Source organism: Eretmochelys imbricata, chromosome 3, assembly GCF_965152235.1.
Source record: "Eretmochelys imbricata isolate rEreImb1 chromosome 3, rEreImb1.hap1, whole genome shotgun sequence".
Classification (NCBI taxonomy): Eukaryota; Metazoa; Chordata; order Testudines; family Cheloniidae; genus Eretmochelys; species Eretmochelys imbricata.
The window spans coordinates 104684491-104709574 of record NC_135574.1 but is presented as its reverse complement, the minus strand read 5'-3'; the positions used below and the strand labels follow the sequence as shown (position 1 = coordinate 104709574).

The window sequence follows — 25084 nt, the reverse complement described above, 5'->3', positions numbered from 1 at the left end:
GGTAAGAACTGCCTAGGGTGCCAAATAAAAGGGGCAGTTCTGATTTTGGAAAGTTTCCCCTTCTCTCTTCACCCACCAGATTTTGATCTATTGTACTGATGAAGAATCTCCCAAAATGTTTTTCCCTGGCTGCAAAATACACGTGGTCCTACTCACTGGGGCTCACATGAAATCATTTCACCTGTGAACAGGCTGTTCCTCAGAACATAAAGCTCACCACCTTCTATTCTCTTTTCCCCCAGTAGCCCTATGGTCTTTGTTGCAGTCTAATGGATTCTGGAATACGTTTGTGTGCGTGCACGTTCTCTCTTTCTCCCTCCTTACCCACCCACCCAGTCTTCAAATCCAGAGCATACAGGAATATGCCTACACCAGTAGCAGCAGGAAACACAGCAAACTGTTCAGCTATGCTACGTGAAGCTGGGGTCTATGGGTAAAACAATGCTTTATCGGAAGAAAAGGGGTTCTGTATCTGAGAGAAATCAGAATTAAAACTGTTCTTTCAGTAGGCATTTTTCTCACAGTGAGGGTGAGCTAGTTCCACCAGGTTAACTAGTTCCACCTGCAAAGACAAGTGGAATTATCAAAATTTGGGCTCCGGATCAAATGTCACCATTTTCATCCCCTAGAGATGGCAAAAATCCCTGAATGCATCACACTCACATCATCCATCCAGACAGCAGCTTGACAGGTGCCTGTGACAGCTCATAATATTAAGAAGTAAATTACATAATGCAATAACTTCTGTTTTATTAACAGATCCAACAGTAGAGCAGACTATAACAATCGTATATGGATGTATTCTACCCATCATTTTAACAGGCGTCATTATCTCTATGGCAGGCTATTATGTGCACAGGTATATTCATGTCAGCAAGCAAAAGCATCCGGCTAACCTGGTAAGTGCTCCTCATTACTCACTAAGGCCCCATTCCTGCCATTTACACTGCACCTGTGCAGAGCCCCATTGAATTCACTAAGACTCCATGTGGGTGCTACAGCCTGCCTGCATGCCATATATTGCAGGATCAGTGCCTTAAGTCCCACTCATCTCAAGAAAAGAGCATAAGAACATAAGAATGGCCATACTGGGTCAGACCAAAGGTCCATCCAGCCCAGTATCCTGTCTACCAACAGTGGCCAATGCCAGGTGCCCCGGAGGGAGTGAACTTAATAGGTAATGATCTAGTGATCTCTCTCCTGCCATCCATCTCCACCCTCTGACAAACAGAGGCTAGGGACACCATTCCTTACTCATCCTGGCTAATAGCCAGTAATGGTCTTAACCTCCATGAATTTATCCAGTTCTCTTTTAAACCCTGGTATAGTCCTAGTCTTCACAACCTCCTCAGGCAAGGAGTTCCACAAGTTGACTGTGTGCTGAGTGAAGAAGAACTTCCTTTTATTTGTTTTAAACCTGCTACCCATTCATTTCATTTGGTGGCCCCTAGTTCTTATATTATGGGAACAAGTAAATAATTTTTCCTTATTCATTTTCTCCACACCACTCATGATTTTATATACCTCTATCATATCCCCCCTTAGTCGCCTCTTTTCCAAGCTGAAAAGTCCTAGCCTCTTTAATCTCTCCTCATATGGGACCCATTCCAAACCCCTAATCATTTTAGTTGCCCTTTTCTGAACCTTTTCTAATGCCAGTATATCTTCAAATATATTTGAGATGAGGAGACCACATCTGTACTCAGTATTCACGTGCTGGTTGTTAATTTTTGTAAATTGTTGTAAATAATTTTTGTAAATAGTTGTAAATTCTTCTGTTTTTCTTATATTAACAGCTGTGCCTGTGTTAGGCATGACTGCCTGGCAGTCTTTCCTAAAAAGGTGCCCAAAGTTACTGAACATCAAAATGGAACTATTCTCTTAGTCTTGGAAAGGGTCATTGCTATAAGCAAGGACTAAGGTGCACTGAGGCAAATGCCATTAGTAAGCTGGCACGATTTCTATATTTACCCAGGGAGCCCTATGGAGAGGATTCAATTAGCAAAAAATTATTAATTGGATTAATTCATCACCAAATAGAGGAGAGAATTAAGAATGGAAAAAGTCAAGAGCAAATTAAATAGTGATGCTCTCTTGGACTATTACTAGATATTACTCCAGTTCACTGTTTAATTATGTTTCTGGAGGATTTAGCATGTCTGCACTGGGCAGATTACTTAACTTTCAATTTTAGTGTATTTTAAAAACAGTACAGTCTCAGTTAGGTCTGTTTTTGTGTATTATTCTACTAGCATCCAACTGTACTACTAATTAGATAGCCCAAAGATGTATGTAAAAGCATTTACAAGTTTTTCCTCTTTCTTTTTATTATGTTAACAATTTTTTAAAGAAAATATCTTTAAAAGAATAGGGTGGGATGGGGGAGGTTTCATTTTTAATCCCTAAAAGCGTAACTTTGTCTTCTAGATATTGCACAGCAAGTTGCACAAACACTGATGCCCCATCATAAAGAAAATGCCTTACTCAGAGTATGTCTACCCTAGAAATGCTATGGCAGCCCAGCTGCAGTAGCACTGTAGTGTAGACACGTACTACAGCGACAGGCGGGTTCTTCCATTGCTCTTCGAGAGATGGTAACTAGGTCAACAGCAGAATTCTTCCATCGACTAGCAGTGTCTACACAGGACTGAGATTGTCTTAACTACACCTCGCAGGGTGGGAAATTTTTCACAGGCCTGAGCCATATAGTTAAGCCAACCTACTTTTGTAGGTTCTCATTTGTGGTGATAATTCGCTCTCTGTGACAGAGGATGGCATGGAGGGTTTGAAGAAGGTAGAGAGAATGATGGGATTAAAGCTGAAAGAAGCCAGCCCATAGCAGGGTTAGTACTGTAGGTGCAGCATTTTACAAGAGTTCTTGCAGTGATTGTGCCTCAGGAGGGTGCAATACTTTCAAAAACCATGGGGCAGTGCAACCATTGTGCTATTTTTGGACCACCACTGTGCCACTCCTTCCGTCTTATATGGAGCCAGCTTCATCTGGGGAGACTGGACCTGGCAGGGTCACTAGCATAGGGCAGCCGTTGCACTCAGGGGAGTTCAGGGTTGCTGCTGTGGACAGACCCCATGGAGGTACATCTTCTGCATCCTCCTGCTTTTGACATCTGGGTTAAAATCATGACGTAAGTAACAAGTGAAAATTAGTCCATATCCCAACCACCATTTGGCCACATCTGCAAACCTCCTCCCCAGGTTGAGAGTCTCCAGCCATGGGGAGGTGGAATACCCAAGATGTTTCAAGTCAGAACTGAAGAGCATTAGGAGAACTTTCTGAAATAGCTTTCGTGCTACACTACACCTTTCTCAGATTAGTGGTATTAGTCTCTCATTTTACTGAGCATTAAAGCACTACACTTACAATAAAAAAGACAGCTTCATGGTTTCTGGTTTTGGGGTTTTTTCCCCCCGGGTATATTTTATTTACAGTGGCTGCGCTTAATGCATTTGAAAGGGTCTGCTGATTGGAGAGAGGCTCTTTGTACTTAAATGAGGATTGCTGGTAGACACCAGTAATATCTCGCAAACTGGAAGAAACCTAAGTACAGCTATAAATTAACTAGTACTTTGCAATCCTGTAACATTTTCCATTGGAAGATCTTGGATCACCTTGCAAATGCTAATGAGCAAGTTATGACACACACAACTTCTGTGAGGAGTAGGTAACTAGTGATATCCCCATTTTACAAATGGAGAGATGGAGTGCATAGAAGGTGAAGTAACTTGCCCCAGGGTCACAAATGCACTCTGTGGCATAACTGAAAGTAGAACACAAATCTCTGGACTCTCAGTCCTGTGTTTGAACCCACAACTTCCAATGTGAAGTTAAAACTGATTACTGAATGCACTGTGAACTTTTGCCTTAAGGTAGAAGCTTTCTGAATGATCCTACCAATGGACTTACAGCTCCTCTTGTCACTGCTTAAAGAGCAGCAGGGATTTATAAAAATAAATAAACATGTCAAGGTTCCTCCCCCACTCTGAACTCTAGGGTACAGATGTGGGGACCTGCATGAAAAACCTCCTAAGCTTATCTTTCCCAGCTTAGGTCAAAACTTCCCCAAGGTACAAAATATTCCACCCGTTGTCCTTGGACTGGCCGCTACCACCACCAAACTAATACTGGTTACTGGGGAAGAGCTGTTTGGCTGCGTCCTTCCCCCCAAAATACTTCCCAAAACCTTGCACCCCACTTCCTGGACAAGGTTTGGTAAAAAGCCTCACCAATTTGCCTAGGTGACTACAGACCCAGACCCTTGGATCTTAAGAACAATGAACAATCCTCCCAACACTTGCACCCCCCTTTCCTGGGAAATGTTGGATAAAAAGCCTCACCAATTTGCATAGGTGACCACAGACCCAAACCCTTGGATCTGAGAACAATGAAAAAGCATTCAGTTTCTTACAAGAAGACTTTTAATAAAAATAGAAGTAAATAGAAATGAAGAAATCCCCCCTGTAAAATCAGGATGGTAGATCTCTTACAGGGTAATTAGCTTCAAAAACATAGAGAACCCCTCTAGGCAAAACCTTAAGTTACAAAAAACATACACAGACAGAAATAGTTATTCTATTCAGCACAATTCTTTTCTCAGCCATTTAAAGAAATCATAATCTAACACATACCTAGCTAGATTACTTACTAAAAGTTCTAAGACTCCATTCCTGGTCTGTCCCCGGTAAAGACCAGCATATAGACAGACACAGACCCTTTGTTTCTCTCCCTCCTCCCAGCTTTTGAAAGTATCTTGTCTCCTCATTGGTCATTTTGGTCAGGTGCCAGCGAGGTTACCTTTAGCTTCTTAACCCTTTACAGGTGAGAGGAGCTTTCCCCTGGCCAGGAGGGATTTCAAAGGGGTTTACCCTTCCCTTTATATTTATTTATATATTTATTTATTACCAGCAGGACAGTGGGGTGGGAGGAGGTATTGTTTCATATTCTCTGTGTGTATATAAAGTCTGCTGCAGTTTCCACGGTATGCATCCGATGAAGTGAGCTGTAGCTCACGAAAGCTCATGCTCAAATAAATTGGTTAGTCTCTAAGGTGCCACAAGTACTCCTTTTCTTTTTGCTTAAAGAGAGTGGGCCATTTTACACTTCTCCCTTCCTCTCCTCCTGAACTCTGACCAGATGGGACCTAATTGTACATTTTAAAAGTAGATGCCAAGTAAGTTGCAGTTAGATGGTATCTCTTTTTTTTTTTTTTTTTTTTTAAATCAAAATGTCTTTCCGTTACAGGTATTGCACTACACGGATAAACACGATGAAAGGATTTTTATCCCTTCTGAAAAAATAGTGGTTAACTGCATCACTATTAATATGATGGGTGAGTACAAGACTTCCCAGGAAACCATTAATTTAATAGGCAGGACCAGCCACAGTCGCAATTCCATTCATGACGAAAGCAGAGTTGATGATAAGCCTCTGAAAAGAGCATTGGAAGTGAAAGACTCGGTTGATACTTCTGAAGATGTGAACATTTTACCTGTCTTGGAGCAATATGGTATATGCCAACATGGATTCCACTATGCTTTGGGTCAAAGGAATGAAGGGGTTGTAGAGTATGAACTTGATGTGAGGCCTGCAGACCTTTTTCCTGTGCAAAACCTAACAGAACGTGGTTTGACAGAGAAGTCTGCACCAAGAGAACTGCTAGATGAGCCACAGATCGCTTTGAGGGATTTCACTGACAATAAAATGGGACAGCCATACTGTCCCCAGCTTGATGTGCAGGTTACAGACATGTGTTCGGTGCAGAAACTAAAAGAACTTAATTGGAAGGAGAAGGCTGCTGCATCAGAGGAACTACTAGATGATCCACAGACAGATTTGGGTACTGAAAAAATAGGACAGTCTTACTGTCCCCAATTAAAAACCATAACACAGAGCCTCCAAGACCAAACTAGGACAACAGAGGTAGAAGAGGAGGATGAACAGACCATATTAGTAGATTGGGATCCTCATACTGGAAGACTTTATATACCTACTTTGTCCAGTTTTGAGAGTGATACACATGAAGAAGTATTTGAGCATGAAGTGTGTGATCAGCCTGCTAAAGAGGGGCTTTTGTCCAAACTTTATGAGAGCCAGGCGTCTGATGAGCCATCAGAAAACCAAGAACCGTATCTCCTGCAATTCAAGGAGCAATGGGGATTGCATGTAAAAATGGAAGACTGAACAGTCTTCCTTCAAGATCTTAAAATGTTAAATGTAAATTGTTGTTTATACCTTCAAAAGGTATTTATTTCATCCAAGTCATGGCTTGATTTAGCCTCGAGGCTGGATTTGTACTGGAATTATCTAATCTCTGCTATGTTGTCATATTTTTGAAGACTTGTATTGTAAAGTGGATGCTCTATAAGGATTATTCTGGTGTCTTCTTTGTGCTATATGCATTTAAAACAAATTATCTGTGCTTGAAAACAATTATTTTTAGAGAATGTTAGGAAGCTTTTCTCACTATGCACTGAATTAAATCATTAAAAAATAGGAAGGAAGCAGAGGAAGAACCTGAGGCATCTTCTGCCACAGATTTACAGGGGAAAATTCTTTCACATATTTTGGTAAAATAAGTAGACTTATTTAAAGGCCCAGTCCAGCCCCCATTGAAGTCGCTTGAGAGACTGCTGTAGGCTTCCTTGGGAATTGGATCAAGCTTTAATAAACTCATTACAGCCTCTACTGTAAAATCTTACTGAGAGGTGGGGAGAAAAGGTCAATTTTTTGTGGGAATTAACAACTTCCACTGTATATTGTTTTTGAAGAAACATTATCTACAGTAGTCATTAAATATTATAGAAGCTCTTAGAGGCCCTAAATGAGATTTGGGCCCCATTGCATTAGTGTTGTACTGATACTTAGTAAAAGAGGGTCCCTACACCAAAATGTTTACAATCTAAACCAAGGTGGAAAAACAGAAATATTGTTATTGCCTGACCACCCACGCCCAGTCGCTACACCAATCTCTGTCAATGCAGTAGCAGTAAATTATTGGTGACACTTTTAACATCTTCAAGGAAAGTGCATATATTACCCTTAAACATTCTAATTACCCTAAATCAATCTTATTAAAATAGGCTAGGTGCTTTTATCAAGCCAAAATAATCAGCAACAAAATAAGGACTTTCACGTGAAAGCCTAGTTCCAGCTACAGGGAGTCACTGGAATTAACTAACTGAATAGGAGCGCCAAGTGAAATGTTGTAAATTAAAAAAATCAGTGCATTCCTCAGACTGATAAGCGGGGAACATTAAATAGGAGTAAGCAGGTGCTGTTGCTTCTGCATTCAGCGTTGGTGAAACCATTTATGGGAATAGTGTCCACTTTTGGCATCCACATTTCAAACTGGATATTGAAAAGTTAGAAAGGGTTAAAAAAGAGGTACAAGAATGATTTCAAGGTCTGGAAAACACACCTTACAATAAAAGACCACATCACCTAACTGGGAATGCATATGCTTAAGTTCATCCCTATTCAGGACAGCACTAAAGCACATACTGAAGTCCTACTGAATTCAAGGTAAATCTTAAAAGTTAAGCCTGTGCTTATGTACTGTATTGAACAGGGATGTCCTGAATAAGGCCTTGGGCCTTACTGAAGAGAAGGCTAAGGGGTGACTTGATCCTGGTCCATAAGTACCAACATCTGGAGACGATACCATTATAATAGAGGAGTAGATGAAAGCATAACAAGACCCAGGGCATGTCTCCGCTACAGCCACTTCAGTGGCACAGAGATGGTACTGCAATTATGCCACTGTAATGCCGTAGCGTATACACTTCCAACACTGATGAAAGGGGTTTTTCCATCTCTGTAGGTAATCCACATTCCCGAGCACCTGTAGCTAGGTTGACGGAAGAATTCTTCTGTTGGCCTAGCTGTGTCTACACTGGGGGTTAGCTCAAGCTGAACTACAACTCTCAGGGGAGGGGGAGGGGGAATTTTTCACATTCCCGAGTGACCTAGCTAGGTTGATCTAAATTTTAAGTATAGACCAGAGTCCAGTGGCTGGAAGTTGAAGCTAGAAATATTAAAACTGGAATTAGAGTACAATTTTTTTTAACAGCAAGTGTAATTAACAATTGGAACTGCTTACCAATAGCTGTGTAAGATCCTCCATCCCTCAAAGACTAGAAGTTCTAGTAGCATAAATCTGACTTGGGGCAGGCTGTTAATTATTCCCTTGTGAAAGTTACAACCACTCATTCATCAAGGTCAAAGAGAGTAGCGACTCTGCCATCCAATGGCAGCTTGAGAAAGGAGTAGTTCACCAGCATGACTCACACAGTGACTTTCACAGTGCCAGAATCAATTCTCATTTACCTTAGTGATTTGTGCAGGTGCCGTCCTTATCAGCGGCAGCACCTGACATAAACAGGCATTATCAGGATTGATTTATAACAAATGCCTCAAAGGGCATTAAGAAATGTTGTGTGCCAGTTGACCAAAAGCAGGTCAGCATGGTGGCAATAGCCTGGCATAATAGCAATGCTGAAAATTACTTGTGGTTTCTTATTTCCCACCTGGCCGCACCTCCATCTAGGAGCCGGAAAAAGGACATGCTGCTGCTTCCAGGAGCCACTTGAAGTAAGCGCTGCCCCGGACCCTGCACCCTTGAACCTCTCCCTGTGCCCCAATCCCCTGCCCCAGCCCTGATCCCCCTCCTGCCCTCTGAACCCCTCGATCCCAGCCTGGAGCACCCTCCTGCACCCCAAACCCCTCCCCACCCCAACCCCAATTTTGTGAGCAATCCTGGGAGATCCTGTCAAGATCTTTCACTTCCTGCCTCAGACCCAATTTCTATTCCCAGATGTGGCCCTCAGGCCAAAAAGTTTGTCCACCCCAATATTCCAGACAGGAAAGTGGAGGGCAGGGGAAGGTTGACTGAAGACACATAGGAAATATGGTAAGCGGTGGAGCCAGAATCAACCCCAGATAGTCTGATCCCCAGACCACTGTTATCTTTCTCCTTGCCATTATATTTTATAAAGTTTTAAATTATTTTTAACATATAGAAGGTAATGTTTCTCTTTAATGTATGATAAACTGGGGAATCACTTCTCTCGCTAATAGTGTTTTATTTACCTTTACATTGCAAACACAGTAACCTGAACTTCCATTTGTAATCTTACATATATAGTGTCCCTAAAGCAGTTTTTTTATAATTAAAAGTGAAATTAAAGGCAACATATTGCAAGCTGATGCAATCCGCTGGCAAGCTGTTCCAGCCCAAACAGCAGAGGGAAATCCCAGATACTTTGCATATTGAAACAGTTGGAGTTTTACCTGTTACAGCCTGGCTTTTCTTTTCCATTATTTTTTTAGAGGCTGATCCAGATTTCTCTCTCACCCTTGGGTGGAGTGTGGGGTTTTTGGATCCAGGTTTTTGACTGAGGCCTATTTCTGTTGGAAAAAATCCTCACTTTTTAAAATGAGGGACGTACCACAGGACCAAAAGCCCAATCATTGTCTCTAAGACCCCGATCCTGCAAAGGGAGCCATGCAGATACACCCTTCTGGCCAATTCTTCGAATGCTGATACTTTCTTATTGCAACAGATGTTTTAACCCTACTGCTTAAGACATCACCCCCAAGTCCAGCTGTGTGGCTTAAGCACTGAATAGTAAAGTTCGCTTCCTTTTGTTGCTGTTTAATTTCAAGGGAGATCCTATCAAGATCTTTCACTTCCTGCCTCAGACCCCAGGCATTGTATCCATGGCCTGTCAGGGAACAGTGGAGTAGAACATGCCTCACCCTGAACTTTCACCAAAAAGGGGTCATGCTCTGTAGTCTCCCTTCGCAGTAGAGAGTGTGAAAAGTGGTCAGAAGCAAAGACCACATCTGCCTCCCCCTGGTTTGTGTGGGTGACCATTACAGCACTAGTGTTAGGCAGATGGGTGGGGTATTTCTATGTAGAACAAAGATCTACCTCAAAATGTAGTGAAGGAAAGGGGGACGCCAAAAATTTCAAGAATATGAACAGAATGGTTTCCTAGGGCTTCTATGAAGCTTCATAATGAAATATCAGCTGGGATGTTACTTAGTGGTATCCTCCAATACCTGCTACCCCTTCCAATTGCATATGTGACAAAAAGTTATCCTATCTACCAGGCACAGATTGAGAGGCGATGGGGCAATGTTACTACTAGTTATTTAGGAAGATTGCATCTTAAGTGCCAGAGATGATGTTAAAATGCCCATCTCGGGAGTGGACAATGAAGGCTCTTTTCTGATGCGACAGTGACATTTCTGATCAAAAGCCAAATATTCCAGTAAATGGAAAACCACAGTAATCACAATCAATTAACTGGATGGTACAGTGTTTTTACTTGCTTTTTACTGCTTATGGTTTTCATCAATAAGATGACAGACCTGTTTCTCATAATTCAGTTAACATTTATCTCCAGGCTTTCTGCTCAGCACTGACATCAGCGTTCCTGAGAAATTTATTTAAAGAACCAAACATGCAATCTCAGTGACACTTGTTTTGTAAATATAGTGTATTCTCTAACTTCTGATCCCTGAGATACACAGCAGATGGCTCTGTTTCATCCAATTGGATTTGATTACTACTTATTTCTGCATGCTTTTCAGTGGAGTACGTGAAAACCTGCAGAGAGGTAGGAGACAGCTCAACTGTAGCCTAGCCTAACCATAGACTCACCAATACGTACCAAGCATCTCTTGCAGGGACTGGTGCTACAGTAAAATCAAAAGCCACTGAATCTGGGCTAAGCCACTTTTATATGAAAAGTGAGATCAGTTCAACTTGAATTTTCTAAAGGATTTGTTTATTTTATTTTATAAAGTAGCTGTACTTGAGTGGGCTTGCTCCTCAAGTGATCAAATAATTAACCTACTAGCTTAATGGCTGCTAAGCTGCAGAAGCTTTATAGCCTTGCATCTCTGAAAGCTAATCCAAATTGACTTGGACAAATGTATCTTCCCTGTTTGATGACCATAGAATGCCCACTGTGCTTTCCAAACCACTTTCCTTTCCATCAGCATCCTACCTGCACCCAGCAAATCCTTACCCATCTGATGGCTGCTCAGTGGATTATGTGAAATGATTTTGTGGCATCAGGCAGGTATTCACATGTACAGGAGTCCATATCCCCAAAATGGTTGGATTCCTTCATCATACCTGGAAAACATGGTTGAGACACATTCATTTTTACAGACCAAAGTAATGAGTGTGGTATAAATGTCAAGGCAGATGGGTGGATTAGGTTCGAGAAGTATGGCTTTGTGTTTGCAGCACAGGACTCGGACTTAAGAGGTCTAGGTTCAGTTCCTGACAAAGATTTCCTATGCTACGTGAAGCAAGTTGCTTAACCTCTCTGTGCCTCCATTTCTGTTAAGTATTGGGTCTTTCTAAAAATATAGTGCCCAACAGCCCCAGCCAGAATTGGTCTGCATTGTCATAGGTGCTGTGCAAAAACTGAGTTCCTGTCTTGAGCAGTTTACCTTACTATTTATGATATGGTAGTGTCTAGAAGCCTGAAGATCATGACCCCATTGTACTAAGCCTCATACAAACATAGTGAGAGATGCTCCTTGTCCCACAACGGCACCTAAATAGGAAGACAAATGAAGGGTGGAAAGGTTTGACAGGCAGAGAGAGGTGATCTGACTTGCCTTAAGTCAGAAAGCAGATCAGTGGGAGAATCCAGGTCTCCGGACTCCCAAATGAGGGCCCTATGTAATAGACAAAACTGTTTCAGTTATTTTAAAAGGGAGGAGGAGGGATAACAGCTTGAAGATTGAAAATACCATGATAGAGGCCAGTGACAGCATAAAGAATTTTGACAGATGGTGGAAATCTTTCCACATAGGGAAAACGGATACCTAAATAAAATGTCACATTTGAAGACAGGCTGTTGACCCTATCCTTGCATTTGTGGTTGTAGCTATAGACCTAGATGGTTGCACCATAGGCTTTTGATGTTTTTAGTGGATGGGAGAAAGAGTGAGTTGAAAACTATGGAATCAAGTGAAGCCAGGTGTTGATGAGAAGAGAGAAATCTTTTTTTGCCCACACTTGCCACCTTCCCATTTTCTTCATGACTTTCTGGAGCTTGGCATTGCATCTAGTGACTTTATTTGGGTCATTAATTAAAAATTGAATGGGCTCTTGAATGCTGTTGCTGAATCAGCTGGAGAAAATTGTCCTTATTTCTGGAGCCTTCCACAGCACAGCCACTGCTCCTCCTGAGTAGCAAAATCCCATGTGGTTACATCCTGCCAACATTAATTATCAGATTAAACTCAAGTACTGTTTAAAATCATTTTAGAACCTTTTTTCTTTACCAGGGAAAGTGTTAGGACTTATTTCAGACATGATATATGTCTCTATCCCCTCCCAAACTACTTTTACCTTAACAAGCATTTATATTTAATGATCTGTGGATTGTTGGCAGACCCACGAGTGATTGATGGCTGTAACTGTTACATCACATTAGTATTTAAGCTATGAATACACAAATGGGCAAGTTAAATGGCCCTTTTTCCCTGTGCCAGCCAGATTACTTACTGCCTGCCTGCGGTTCTAGTCCTTTACAATTAGATACTGACTGTAAAGCTGAGTCATTAACATCAGGGAAGGTCTACCCTTGACTTAGCAGTCCAATGTAGGATGCAGCTTTAACTCCTGGCTTGCCTGTAGGAAAAACACCTATTAGGCTTCTCATTATATCAGGTGCAGGCTAACATTGCAGTGCTTTCATTGTAATGTCAGTGCACTGTAGCAGCCCAGCAGGGGCAGTAGTGTACTAGCACCAAAGCCACTATTTAAGCCAGGGAGACAGTGGAGGTTTCTGCTGCCAAGATACAGGATAACTTCTTCCAAATAACACAAGCAGCCATGGGGACTCCCTTTAATTAATTCTCTGAGCCAAGCCATGGTTGTTCGGCTGCAGGGAGGTGAGCTGCCAAGGACGGCTGAGTTAAACAAGAGTTGGCAAAGTATAAGAATACACGCGTCTTTTGCAGAAGCTCAGTGGATGATTGCGTTGGGGAAATGGGACTGTCCCTCACCCTTTTCAGTCCCTTGAAAGGAGTTCAGTTACTGTGTAGTTACTGCATCAGCAAGGGGTCACAAAGGACCCCTGAGAGGGGTGACCAGAGGGCAAGTGTGAAAAATCAAGACAGGGGGTAGAGGGTAATAGGTGCCTACATAAGAAAAAGCCCCCAAAATCGGGACTGTCCCTATAAAATTGGGAGGTCTGGTCACCCTACCCCTGAGCCATGGTGCCAAGCAGTCACTTTCCTATACATGAAACGGAGGATGGTCTGCTGATGGAAACCACAGAAGGCTGACAGTTCACACTGACACCCTATAGATGCAACTGAAACCCACACAGCAAAACAAATGATTTTAGTTATATCTAATGCACCTCTTTGGAATTTGAGGGCTGTTACCCAAATAGTGCTGTGTTCCTAGGAGGCAAGAGCAGGTTAAGAGGCAGCTGGCCCGGGCTGGAAATTCCATCTTGGGAAATTTATGACATGCATAAATTGTAAGGCCAGAAGGAATCATTGTCACAATCTGCTCTTGCATAGCACACGCAATAGAATTTCATCCAGTCATTCCTACATCAAATCCAGTCCCTATGGGCCAGAGGACTATCTGCTTCCAAAGCTCAGAAAAATTCCCAGGCCTTCCTGGCAAAATCTAAGCTTTGACAATTGTGATATGCTGGAAAACTCCAGCTCAGCCTTGAGAGAGGGGCCTTGGTTACTCTCATGCCTAGGACTGTGAACTTTGTTCTTACAGACTGTTGTGTGTCTCCTTGAACCAGTGGAATCCATTATTTGTGTTGTTTTCATACCATGTTAGATACCTGCCCCAGCAAAGGGGTGACCAAGAATAACAGGGGAACAGGCAAGGATGGGGTACAGTAATAACTTGTTCATATGATGCATTACTGCTTCCCTCCAGCTGTTTCACACTCCTCTGCGTAGCTTAGCTTCCTTCATGCAGCAAGGGGAAGATGCGCACTCAAATCCCATTGTCACCAGAAGCTAAGGGGGAGATTTTCAAAGGCACAGCTGGTCATTAGCCCCCCAAACGCCCACTGACTTCCAATATCATGCTTATTCAGCACCCAGTGCTCCCTCTGTTATGAAGCCTGGAAAGGAGCAAATAGGTGAGAATTTAAGCTAAATTGCTGGGCAGCCTTATGCACTCCTTTTTGTTACAGCCAAGCCTCCAGCCTCTGTTGCTGCATTGTCTGTTTGGTTTCAGATTTTCTGCCCCACTCCATCCCCCTGTCACTGCAAATTCTGGTGGGATTTCTCATCTGAGGATTCCCCAAGTGTATAGGAAACCCCACTGGGTGTAGAGCTGGTGAGGTCTGGGTGGGCAAATATGTCACCCCTCTGTATCCCACAGTATTGGGGCAGAGTGGGATTGCACTTCAGCAAGCCCCAGTTTGGGGGCCATATCCAGTCAATGTAGATTAGAGCAGCACTCAGGCTGACCACGGCTGGGACTCATATAGAACCAGCCTCAGGATCAAGGATCCTCAACTTTGTGGTTCATTCCCCGTCCCACTGCCCACAATTGCACCAGTGGAACTGGATACATCAGAGAATCCAGACTTTAGTCTCCTACATGAGTTTAAACCTCTGTGACATCATATCAGTAATACAATGGGTCTTCATGGCTAACAGCAGCAGTGGCTTCTTCAGTGTCCCCATCGTGGCGTCTTCTGTGCAAGCGTGGAAGGAGTATCCACTTGCAACATGTTGCTCAAGGGGTGGGAGCTGGCCTTAGAGGTAAACCTTCATAGGGAAACCTTGCAGTCCTTCCTCAGGCAAACTGCCCATTGAATTCAATGAAAAATTTGCCTGCATAAGAGAGCTAGGGGCCCATCTGCCTTCCTGTAGACGAGTATGACCATCAGCGACAAGGTTTCCAAGGGTTGTGTAAGCTGTTCTGCTGCTTATTACAGGGGTCACATAACTAAAGCCTTGTGCAATGCTCTGAAAATGTACCCTTAAGGAAGATATGAGCATAGGGAATCCATTTGCTATTAAAGATGGGAAAACTTATACAACCAGAAGCATGAACCTTCACCCATCCCTCAAACCAAACGCTTCTATAAGTCCAGGACTCCTTTGGTTGCCTACTTCTTCTTCCACCTAGTTCTTCTTTCTCCCCTGTTTTTCAGCTGAGCGCCCACAGCTGTTGTCACTCCATGGGGCTTCCCTAGTAGTGATACCCTACTATTCATAGTGGCTCTGGGAAGTCTCACACTTTGCCAGGCACACGGTGCCTCATGGTCCCCACTCTTTTGAGCATACCAAAGAACAAAGAACATGCTTACAGGATGGGGGACTCTATCTTGGGAAGCAGTGACTCTGAAAAAGATTTGGGAGTCACGGTGGATAATCAGCTGAACATGAGCTCCTAGTGTGATACTGTGGCCAAAAGAGGCAATGTGATTCTGGGATGCATAAATAGGAATATGAAATAGGAGTAGAAAAGTTATTTTATCTCTGTACTTGGCACTGGTGCAGCCATTGCTGGAATACTGTGTCCAGTTCTGGTGTCCACAATTCAAAAAGGGCGTTGATCACTTGGAGAGGGTTCAGAGACGAGCCATGAGAATGATTAAAGGATTAGAAAACATGCATTGTAGTGATTGACTCAAAGACATCAATCTATTTAGCTTAACTAAGGGTATGTCTACACTAAAAACCTATATTAGGTCGACTTACAGCCACTGCAGTAATTACTGTGATGGTGCATGTCCACACTGCCCTCCTTGAGTCGGTGATGTGTGTCCTCACCAGGAGTGCTTCCTCCAACCAAAGATGGCAGTGTGGGGAGCTGAGAGCCCGGTCTCTCAATTCCACTGGCAGCTCCCTTCCGGGAGCCTGGCTGCCCCAAAGGCTCCTGGGCTCCCGGAGGGCTGCCCCCCACCTCTGCTCCCTGTTCCCCACAGGGAGTGGGAGAAGCTGTCCAGGGCTTCTTGCCCCTCCTGTTTCCTGCTGGGAGCTGGGGGGAAGTTTCCCGGGGCTTCTCAGCCCCTCACATCCCACCAAGAGCTGGGGGAAGCTGCCTGGGGCGTCTCACCACCAGAGAGCAGGGTCCAGCTGCCCTGGCTGCTAGGCCCCCACTGCCCACTCCCTGCCTGGAGTTGAGCAGCCTTGTCAATTCATGGCCAAACTGTGAAATTGAGAAGGCTGCCCGGCTCCCAGCAGGGAGTGGGCAGGGGGCTACTGTGGCTTCTCACCTTGGCTCCGAGCTGGAGCGGGGTCCGAAACTGCCCAGGATTCAGCTCCAAGCTGGGAGCAGAGTCTGAAGACCTCCTGGGAGGTGGGGGAAGCTCATGAAGGCTTTCAAGAGAAAACACTTTCCAAAGGATGACTCCTACACATGTTAGGACTCTTTACTCTATTTCCCACCTGGGTTTGGGGCTTGTCAGTTTCCCAGTTTGTTTTTTAACAGGGTGGATTGTTAAATAGTGGGTATGTCACTGAGGGTGAATTCTACCTAGTCTTCTCACTATATTAAGAAAATAATCCTTAACATGGATCTAGCCCTTCTGTAGAATATAGAAAAATATGTGATCATAATAATAGGAGACTACACCTAAGAAGTTTTTGTTAAGAAATACATCTAGTTCATTTAATTGGAGGTGTTGCAGCTACCTGAAGCATTCTTGGCATAGATGCTAAGAATGACTCAAAACCAGAAAACAAATCAACACATGCTACCAATGTGTGCACTAAGTCATTCTGACCATTCTTTAAATAATACTTTATACCTTTCAACAGAGAACCTCATAGCTTTTTGCAAAGGTTAGTCAGTCTCACAAACCCCAATGGAGTAGGCAAGTATCTTATTTACTTCTGATCTGTGTGTAAACCTATGTCTGATCTCAAATTATAATTGCTGTCTCTCAGCTAAGTAATGTCTCTGGTATTATTTGTTCAACTAGCTGTTTACTTTAGCTGTGAGCTATTCAACATTGTTGGTTACCCTGGAGCACTGCCCAATTAACTCAACTGAGGGAAGCCTTTGAGAACATGGCAGATGAGAATCCCTAAGAGCAGCTGGACTGACATTAAAATGTAGCAGCATAGAAAGAAAGACGAAAGAGCTGAAGCTGGTATTCAGAAAGGAATGAGGTTGGGGAATGATGTAATAGCACAATGGTAATTTAGCTATAATGCTTATTCATGCAACCACACCTGGGCTGTAAAGAAAGGGCATTCTGGTTACACTTGCACATGCATAGCAAGGGCATGTAACATGGACAGAGAGAGGGTAGATAGCTAGGGAGCTGGAGATGAGACAAAGATTTTTTCTCAGATGTTTTACATTTCAATACTCTGTAACCCAAACTTAGTGCTAGACTACAGATGCTTTCTCTAGTGTTTTGCCTCAGGTGTATTTATCTCTGGGTATCTTTTATTTTATTATTTTCTTTTTAAGTGTACCATTGTCCATAAAATATTTCTTTTGTCTTATTAACAATACCCTGACTTGAGGCTCAGGACTGTTGGGACTGTTAGTTGGAGCCTAGTCTTCACTGCACACTTAACTCGGGTTCAACCACCAGTTTTCCTTTCACACGCTCTGCGTTCACACAGCCACATGCTTTTATCTGTGCTGCCCCGTGAGGATCCGCCGTGCCCGGAGGCATGAGGTCAACCCCGAGGTTAGCCTGCCCAGCATGTTTCTGACCTAAGGTAAGTGTCGTGAAAACGAGCAGCAATAGCCAATCACCTGAATTAATATGATGGTCCACCAGTCCTTTCCCACAAGCCCCTTTGCACCCACTCCTGTGTACCACCTTCCCATCTCTCTGTGATCTGACCCTTCAGTGGAAGTCACTCACCTGCACATGCCTCTGCTTAGGGTCCTTAGTTCCACCCTGCTGGTGGTTTCTCCTGCTTCAGTTATCTCCAGTGTTTGCTACAGCAGAAGAATACGTACAGCAGTAATAAGCCCATGTATCAGAGTGCAACCACCAGCTGAAGGATCACACCAGAGTCTTGGTGAAGCTTTGTACAAAACCAGTGACTTTGATTCCTCAAAGAGGAATTTCCAACTACATGATGGTACCTTTCAGCAGCTGCTGGCCGACCACGGGATCAAGCGGACCAGGCAGTGGTACAGGGAGAAGATAAAGGGGCTCAAGGTGAGGTACCAAAAGGCCAAAGATAACCATAAGAAATCTTGCTGGCCTGGCTACCTGTCTGTTTTATGATGAAATGGAGTGTTTTTTGAGCAGTGCTCCAAACACAGAGCCCCGTTCCAGCATGGACTCACCTTTGGAGCCAGGACAGGTGTAAATTCAGAACTTGGATGTCTGTGAAGACACCCACACACACACACCAGACAGACAGCTCAGGCATGGGGGAAGACACCATCCTCAAAAAGGACATCAGCTCCTAGTCATGTCAGGAACTCTTCTTTAATCTGGAACAGCGAGAGTGCAGTGGGATTGAGGGGCCCCAAACAGAAGTATTGGGGAGGACACAGCATCTCAGCCAGGTAATGTGGGCACAGCCATCTTTGATATTATTATAAAGGATACCGTGACCTATTTGGTTGGGTTTTACATTATAATTCTCAGTGGCACTTAAGTTGAGGGCATATGCTGTGCCATTACACTGATCCAATTCCCCATACCCTGACCATGCTGCTTTAAATGGCAGACAAGTAGAGGAAAAAAAACCCTGCAAACTGGCTGCTTACAGTGGCTGAATGCAGTAAAAAAGTTTAAAATGGAAAAGCATTAATCCAAAAGTAAAAACCTTTTTGGTCATAGCCCAGACAAAATGTAACTTGCCATAACATAGTCCTTAGAGGCACTATCCAGCCAAATACCCCTGCTAAGCCCCCCTCCCACTAGTGCAGATGACAGTTTATTGCTGAGCTTATTTTTGGCCATTCCTGGAAAGTAATAAAATATAGAGTTTTCACTCAGTAAACATTCCAGGCAGTCTCTGAGAGTCCTTGGTAAGGCAAGCCTCCCTCTGCCACTGTTGTAACTTGCAGTCCCTTTTCAGTCACTTATCAGTTCTTCTGCCACAAGACACAGTACGATTTCTCTTGTATACATGGAAAAGCTCCTTCTGAGGCCTGGAATAACTGGTCCCTCTTTCATTCTGGAATTTGACTATGTAATAGGGTTACAGCAGCCTGGGTTGGGTTCAACATAATCATGATTGCAGCTGTCTCTCCCAGGGCTTGCCCCTACCACATGCCCACAAGCCTTTCCCAAAAAGACATTTTCTGGACAGCTAAAAATAAAATCATCTCACCATTTCTTTTCCTGAGAAAACGCCTTTACAGAGGTTCACCACAGGCCAAAGTTTGCTGGGCAAAGGAGTCAGCCAAGAGAATGGCATTCTTATGAGATAGTTGCTACTTAATTAGTTGCAGCTGCCAGCAATGAGTATGAAATTATAGGAAGTCATGGGCATTCACCAATGTCTTTTTCCTCTATCTGTCAGGACCAAGTGAGGATGTGTTAGACTGCTCCAGGGATGGGAGGCCAACTAGGAGAGCACTCAATATCATTGGAAGGTCTCCGAATTTGAGGTCAGAATGACAGAGGATAGCAAATGACTTAATCATTGAGGTGCCTATGGACTACTCCATCAGACTAGGAAAGCACATAGAGTGTGAGGAGAAGCAAAGGTAGGAGGAGGAAGAATGTAAGGAGAAACCACTAGCAGAGTATCTATGCTATGATCATGAGACAGGGACGTGATAAACTGTGTTTCACAGGGATATCTTTCAGAAACTTATTCAGGCTCAAGAATCAGAGGGACAAATCGAGGGGGCACGCATCTGTGCAAACTCTGCAGTAATTTTGGGGATACTTCCAATTTTTACAATAGTGGGGGTCTGCACAGCATTAATTGCCTTGCAAACTTCTATGGCCACTGTGCCAACCATGTATTTGCCTACTCTGAATTGATTACCAACAGATTTGTAAAAGTCTGTTATTGCCAGCTTCCACATGGTGATAGCAATGCGCTTCTGGACCATTGTTGCACCTCATCTGGGTGTTCTGTGCCAAGGGACAGGGTGAGCTCCTCACACAGCTCCAGGAATGTGGCTTTTCTCATTCAAAAGTTCTGGGTCTACTGCTAGTCACCCAATTTCCATCAGGACGTGATCCTACCACTGTGTGCTTGTGGTCCTGGTCCAGAAGCAGCCATCCGTCTGGGTGAGGTCTGCTATGAAAAACAGTGTCAGCTCTGTCATTTGGTTGTTAGACTTCTCTGAAACACCCACCACTGTCTCTTGGTAGCAGCTTCGGCAGAGGTGTGAAAAAGAAACACTTGCTCCATAAAAAGCAGCAGCTGTCGGTCTTGGATATTAGGGTAAGCGGAATCCAGACCTCTGGCACAGAACACCACATCACCACATCCACTTTGGGTCCTGCCAGAAAAAAAATTTCCCAGGGGTAGGCCACATCCATAATCCAGCCACAATCCCCACCATGGCTATGAGTCACCTTGTTACCACCTGCCTCCAGCACAAGGGAGTTTTGCCTGTACTAGCAGGATGCTAGCTCCCGAACGCAACCAGCCTGTCAGCCACTCAAGCATTCTCCTCAGGGTTACTATAGCAACCCTGGCCTTCCCTTGCAGGTTGACAACAGATGCACCCAGCCCTGAGTCCCTTGAACATGTCCCACTGTGGTATCCAGCCCCAGCTCACTGCATACTCCAAGAAATCCCAGACCCTCTGTTCCCCAACGAACAGCATACCACAGTTTACCAGTTTTACCTTAGTCCACTCCTCCTGTATCACACACAGCACTTGAATTCAAGTATAAAAGAGAATTAATTTAAGGAACAATAGAGATGCAAGTAAAAACCAGTGTGAGAGATGGACACAAATGGTGACACACACCACCACCATAATATGCATTCAAAGCTTAAATTTAACTAACCAGTTGTCCTCCTGTCTGAAGATGTTTATCTGACCCAAAGTTCTCTCCAGTGTTTTCAGCCAAGCCTGACTGAGGTCCCTTTTTCACAGATTCAACTGACTTCCTAGGTGAAGGATGTCACCCCCCAAATATACCAGAAAAGCCCTTTGTTGTTCACATCAAGATAAGTTTCCTCCCCTGCATCTTACCGCTTCCTGTTACTTTCCTTCTCAAGTCCAGTGCTTCATTAGCATTTGATGCAGAATGCCAATAGATTCCTATTGTATGACATACAATACACAATGGTCCACCCTGGAGCTAAGGGTCTCCAATCTCGCTGCCGAGAGGAGTTGTCTCAAGATACGCTATCTTTGAATGACCTGCCTTTAACCACAGCCCTAGAGAACAATTTTTTTAAGTATATATACATAAGTTTGCACATATTCACCATACATACTGGTTATGACCAGTGTGACACAGACTTTCAGTAGAGACCCTACATGACATTCTTTTGATGAACCCAGGGGACTCCTGTACCACTATACATCCTCGTGCCCTCTTCCCATGGGCATCCAGAGGTTCTTGGGTCACCCTGAGCAGACAAGCTGCTGCACAACACCCTATGAACATGAGCACAGAGCGACGCAGGGAGTAGTACAATGAATCTCAGGATATATTCCCCATTAGCCGTAGTACCTGTAAGGGCCAGATAAGGAGCCAGGGCATGACTGACTTTGTGCTTACTTTGACAATATGGAGGTTGGGCTGCCACACATTGACTAACCTGCAACTGCATCACCTGTGATTAGCATGCAGCGGACACAGAGCCCACAGGCTCGTTGGGAAGAGCCTCATGTCTGACTTCAGGGAAAGCAGCATCAAGCTATTAAGTAATAGCTTGAGTGCAAAGCACAGGACATGCAGGAGGCTGTCATTTGCCTCCCTACATGGGATGCTGATTGCTGAAGAAAGGTTGCCAAGGTGATGGGACACTAGATGGGGAGGGCCTGAGTTACTACAGAGAATTCTTTACCAGGTGTCTGGCTGGTGGGTCTCTCTTACATACTCAGGGTGTAACTGATCACCATATTTGGGGTTGGGAAGGAATTTTCCATCAGGTCAGATTGGCAGAGATCCTGGGTTTGGGTTTTTTTTTTTTTGCCTTCCTCTGCAGCACAGGGTATGGATCACTTGTAGGTTTGAACTAATGTAAATGACAGATTCTCTGTAATTTGAAGTCTTTAAATCATGATTTGAGGACTTCAGGAACTCAGCCAGAAGTTATGGATCTATTACAGGAGTGAGCAGGCAAGATTCTGTGGCCTGCAACATGCAGGAGCTCAGACTAGATCAGCTTTGGCCAATTGCAGCTCCCACTGGCCACAGTTCACCGTTCCAGGTCAATGGGGGCTGCAGGAAGCAGCGGACAGCACATCCCTCGACCCACGCCACTTCCTGCAGCCCCCATTGGCCTGGAATGGTGAACTGCGGCCAGTGGTAGCTGCAATGGGCTGAACCTGCAGACACTGCAGGTAAACAAACCGTCCCAGCCTGCCAGCGGCTTTCCCTGACCGGCCACGCGCCAAAGGTTGCCTGTCCCTGGACTAAATGATCATGATGGTACCGTCTAACCTTAACAACTTTGGTCACAGGCAGAGGTGAGGTCCAAGTGTTCTGAAAAGTTCCAGTCTCGGTTATTGCCATTACTAGCAGTTTGACACTAAGTGACCATATCAGCCTATCGAGACTGGCTTTGGAACCTTGACTTCTTTCTTCTTTGTTGTTGCTCTCTGTGGAAGAGGCCTGGATTTGCTGTCCCTTTCCCTCAGAACTCAAGGGACATTTTAAAACCAATGTAACTGGCAAATGTATTGTTCAGACAGTGTAGTTGTCCGTCTGAGGCCCATAAACAAATGATTTCCCCATGAAGCAAGGAGATTCTTTTCCCCAAGAATCAGGCAGGCACAGACAATACTGAAGAGGTTTATTCACGGCACCGAGAAGACTGATAAACAGCTTCAAAAGTATGGTGGTACAGTGACCAATTATATACCTTTTCTTATCAATCCATTTGCATTTATCTTGTACTTACAGAGACAAACATTGTTTCAGAAAGAGAGAGAACACTTAACATGATAATGACAGGAGCAGAACATACACATAGAAACTATTCTGATTACATTGGTTATCTATGACTACCCTTAAGGCCAAGCGGTGGGTTGGGGGTGAGTGTTCACAGATATCTGGAGAGCTGTGGAGGGTTTGTACTGTTCTTTCTTACTGAGAGGCCGAGTTACTGGGCGGACATCTGACCAGGTAAGTTATCAAGTGTTTACAGCTGCCATTGTCCTTGGGCCTCTGGTATTCCTGCTTGTTAGTTACTGGGTTTCTGCCTCCGCTGCTAACTGAATTTTTAACTCTTGCCTAACACCCCTTTAACAGCATTAGCCACTCCTTTGCAAGGAAGAAGGCTACAAAAAGGGGAAAAGCAGGTAGGTGTGATACTTGTTCTTTCATTGCAGTATTATGTGTGTATTTTTTATAACAGGGCCTATCCACTGAGCTTCCAAAAGTCCTACAATTGTGTGTGTGTGTCCCCCTCTCATTCTCACTCATTTCTGTCCTGATACACATGTTCAGAGCTCACAGCTGCAGTGCTCCTACTACAGTGTAACCTCTTCCTTCTGCAGCATCCCCCCAGGGGGAAGAAAAACGTATCTGGAGTTTGGCGAGTCGGTTTTAAAACAATATCCTAATCCCACAGTTTCAGTCTAATTAGCAATATGCTCTCTGCTTGATAAACATTTGAAGAAATGTTGTCACTGGTGAGCTTGGGTGTGTCAATTTTTAGAAGCCCCGTGTTGAGACTCCATAAAGGGGTTGGATTTTCAGAAAGTGCTGAGCACCTGCCCTCAGATGATCAGACTCCTCTAAATTGCCTCTAGTTGGGCATCCAAAAAGTGAGGCACCATCTCTGGCTTTGCATTCTGGCACACATCAAGTGGGGGAAGGGAGGGCTCTCGGGCAGCAGTGCTAGAAACCCCGTAGGGTTAAAGAATGCTACCACCCCATCACTAGCCAAGGAACATGCAACATAGGCAGGGCTTGCAGTGTCACTGGGAGCTGCTGTGGGTGTGTAAACCCTCCTCGCACACCCACCAGCGTGGTGAGCAGCTTAACGCCACAGTTTTACCCTCTGGGACCTCACATGCTCATTTTTATCATGTGCCTTTTCGCTACTTAAGGAGATACTCTTCCCTTGCTATCTAATTTCTTGTACTCCAGCACAACCACGACTGTTGATGGTGCGTGTGAATGACCCGGGGACTAATCATGCACAAGTGAGCCTTTCCTCTCCAGGTGACTTGTTCTAGGCCAACACACATCAGCAATGACTGAAAATGTTTTCCAGCAATGACTTAATTTTAACAAAAAGGGAACTTGTGATTCTTTTCAGTTCCCTTTTAATTTTTCCGGTCAGTGCTTTTTGCTGCGTAAAACCTGCCGACACAAGTAGAAGTGTCTTCAGGAGCTGGGGCTGTGCTGCTAGGGAGATGGGAGGGGGCAGGCGTGAGGAAAGATGCCCATGACCCTGAGTTTCTGGTCATTTCCAGAGTTCCCGTCTTCGAAAATCCAGGGGGGAGTCCATCAATTATAAGGCTAAAAAGAACCATTGTGGCCATCTAGTCCTGATGGCACAGCCACAGAAACTCACCCAGTAACTCTTGCAACAGGCTCCCGATCTTGCTACTGACCTAGAGCTTTTCGAGAATTTTGGGTGCTGGCCCGAGTGTTTGCTCCTCAAGGAAGCAAACCCGACTCCCATAATGGAAGAATACAGACAACATGCCATGGGCGAGGGGGGCGTGACCTTATTTTTCTCCCTAATTCGTTGGCATTCCTGTGGAAGTGGGGGACTGATCTGAGCCAGAGATGGAAGAAACCTTTCTTGCTCCAGTATCTGACTTAATCATGTGAAGAGCTCTCCTATCTCCCCTTCTCCCTAAGCAGGTGAATACCAAGCTTTCTTCCTTTTCTGTGTTGTTGAAGAAAAATATTTGATTCATGTAAAGTCAGAGACAAGTGAAGAAATGTGACATCCACCACTATTCAGAAGACAAGAAGACTGATTCACCACCTGCTGTACGAAGTGAGA

General features: G+C 44.2%; 1 protein-coding gene across 3 annotated transcripts in view; it reads left to right on the top strand.

Moving 5' to 3' along the window:
• The window catches only part of IL20RA (interleukin 20 receptor subunit alpha), a 38020-nt gene extending 31696 nt beyond the window's left edge, over positions 1 to 6324 (top strand). For all 3 annotated transcript variants that reach the window (XM_077813106.1, XM_077813108.1, XM_077813107.1), the window contains exons 6-7: positions 760 to 899; positions 5258 to 6324. In XM_077813106.1, the coding sequence (XP_077669232.1) occupies positions 760 to 899; positions 5258 to 6196 (1079 nt within the window). In that variant the 3' untranslated portion in view covers positions 6197 to 6324. The remainder of the gene's footprint in view (positions 1 to 759; positions 900 to 5257) is intronic.
• The last annotated feature ends 18760 nt before the right edge of the window (positions 6325 to 25084 follow it).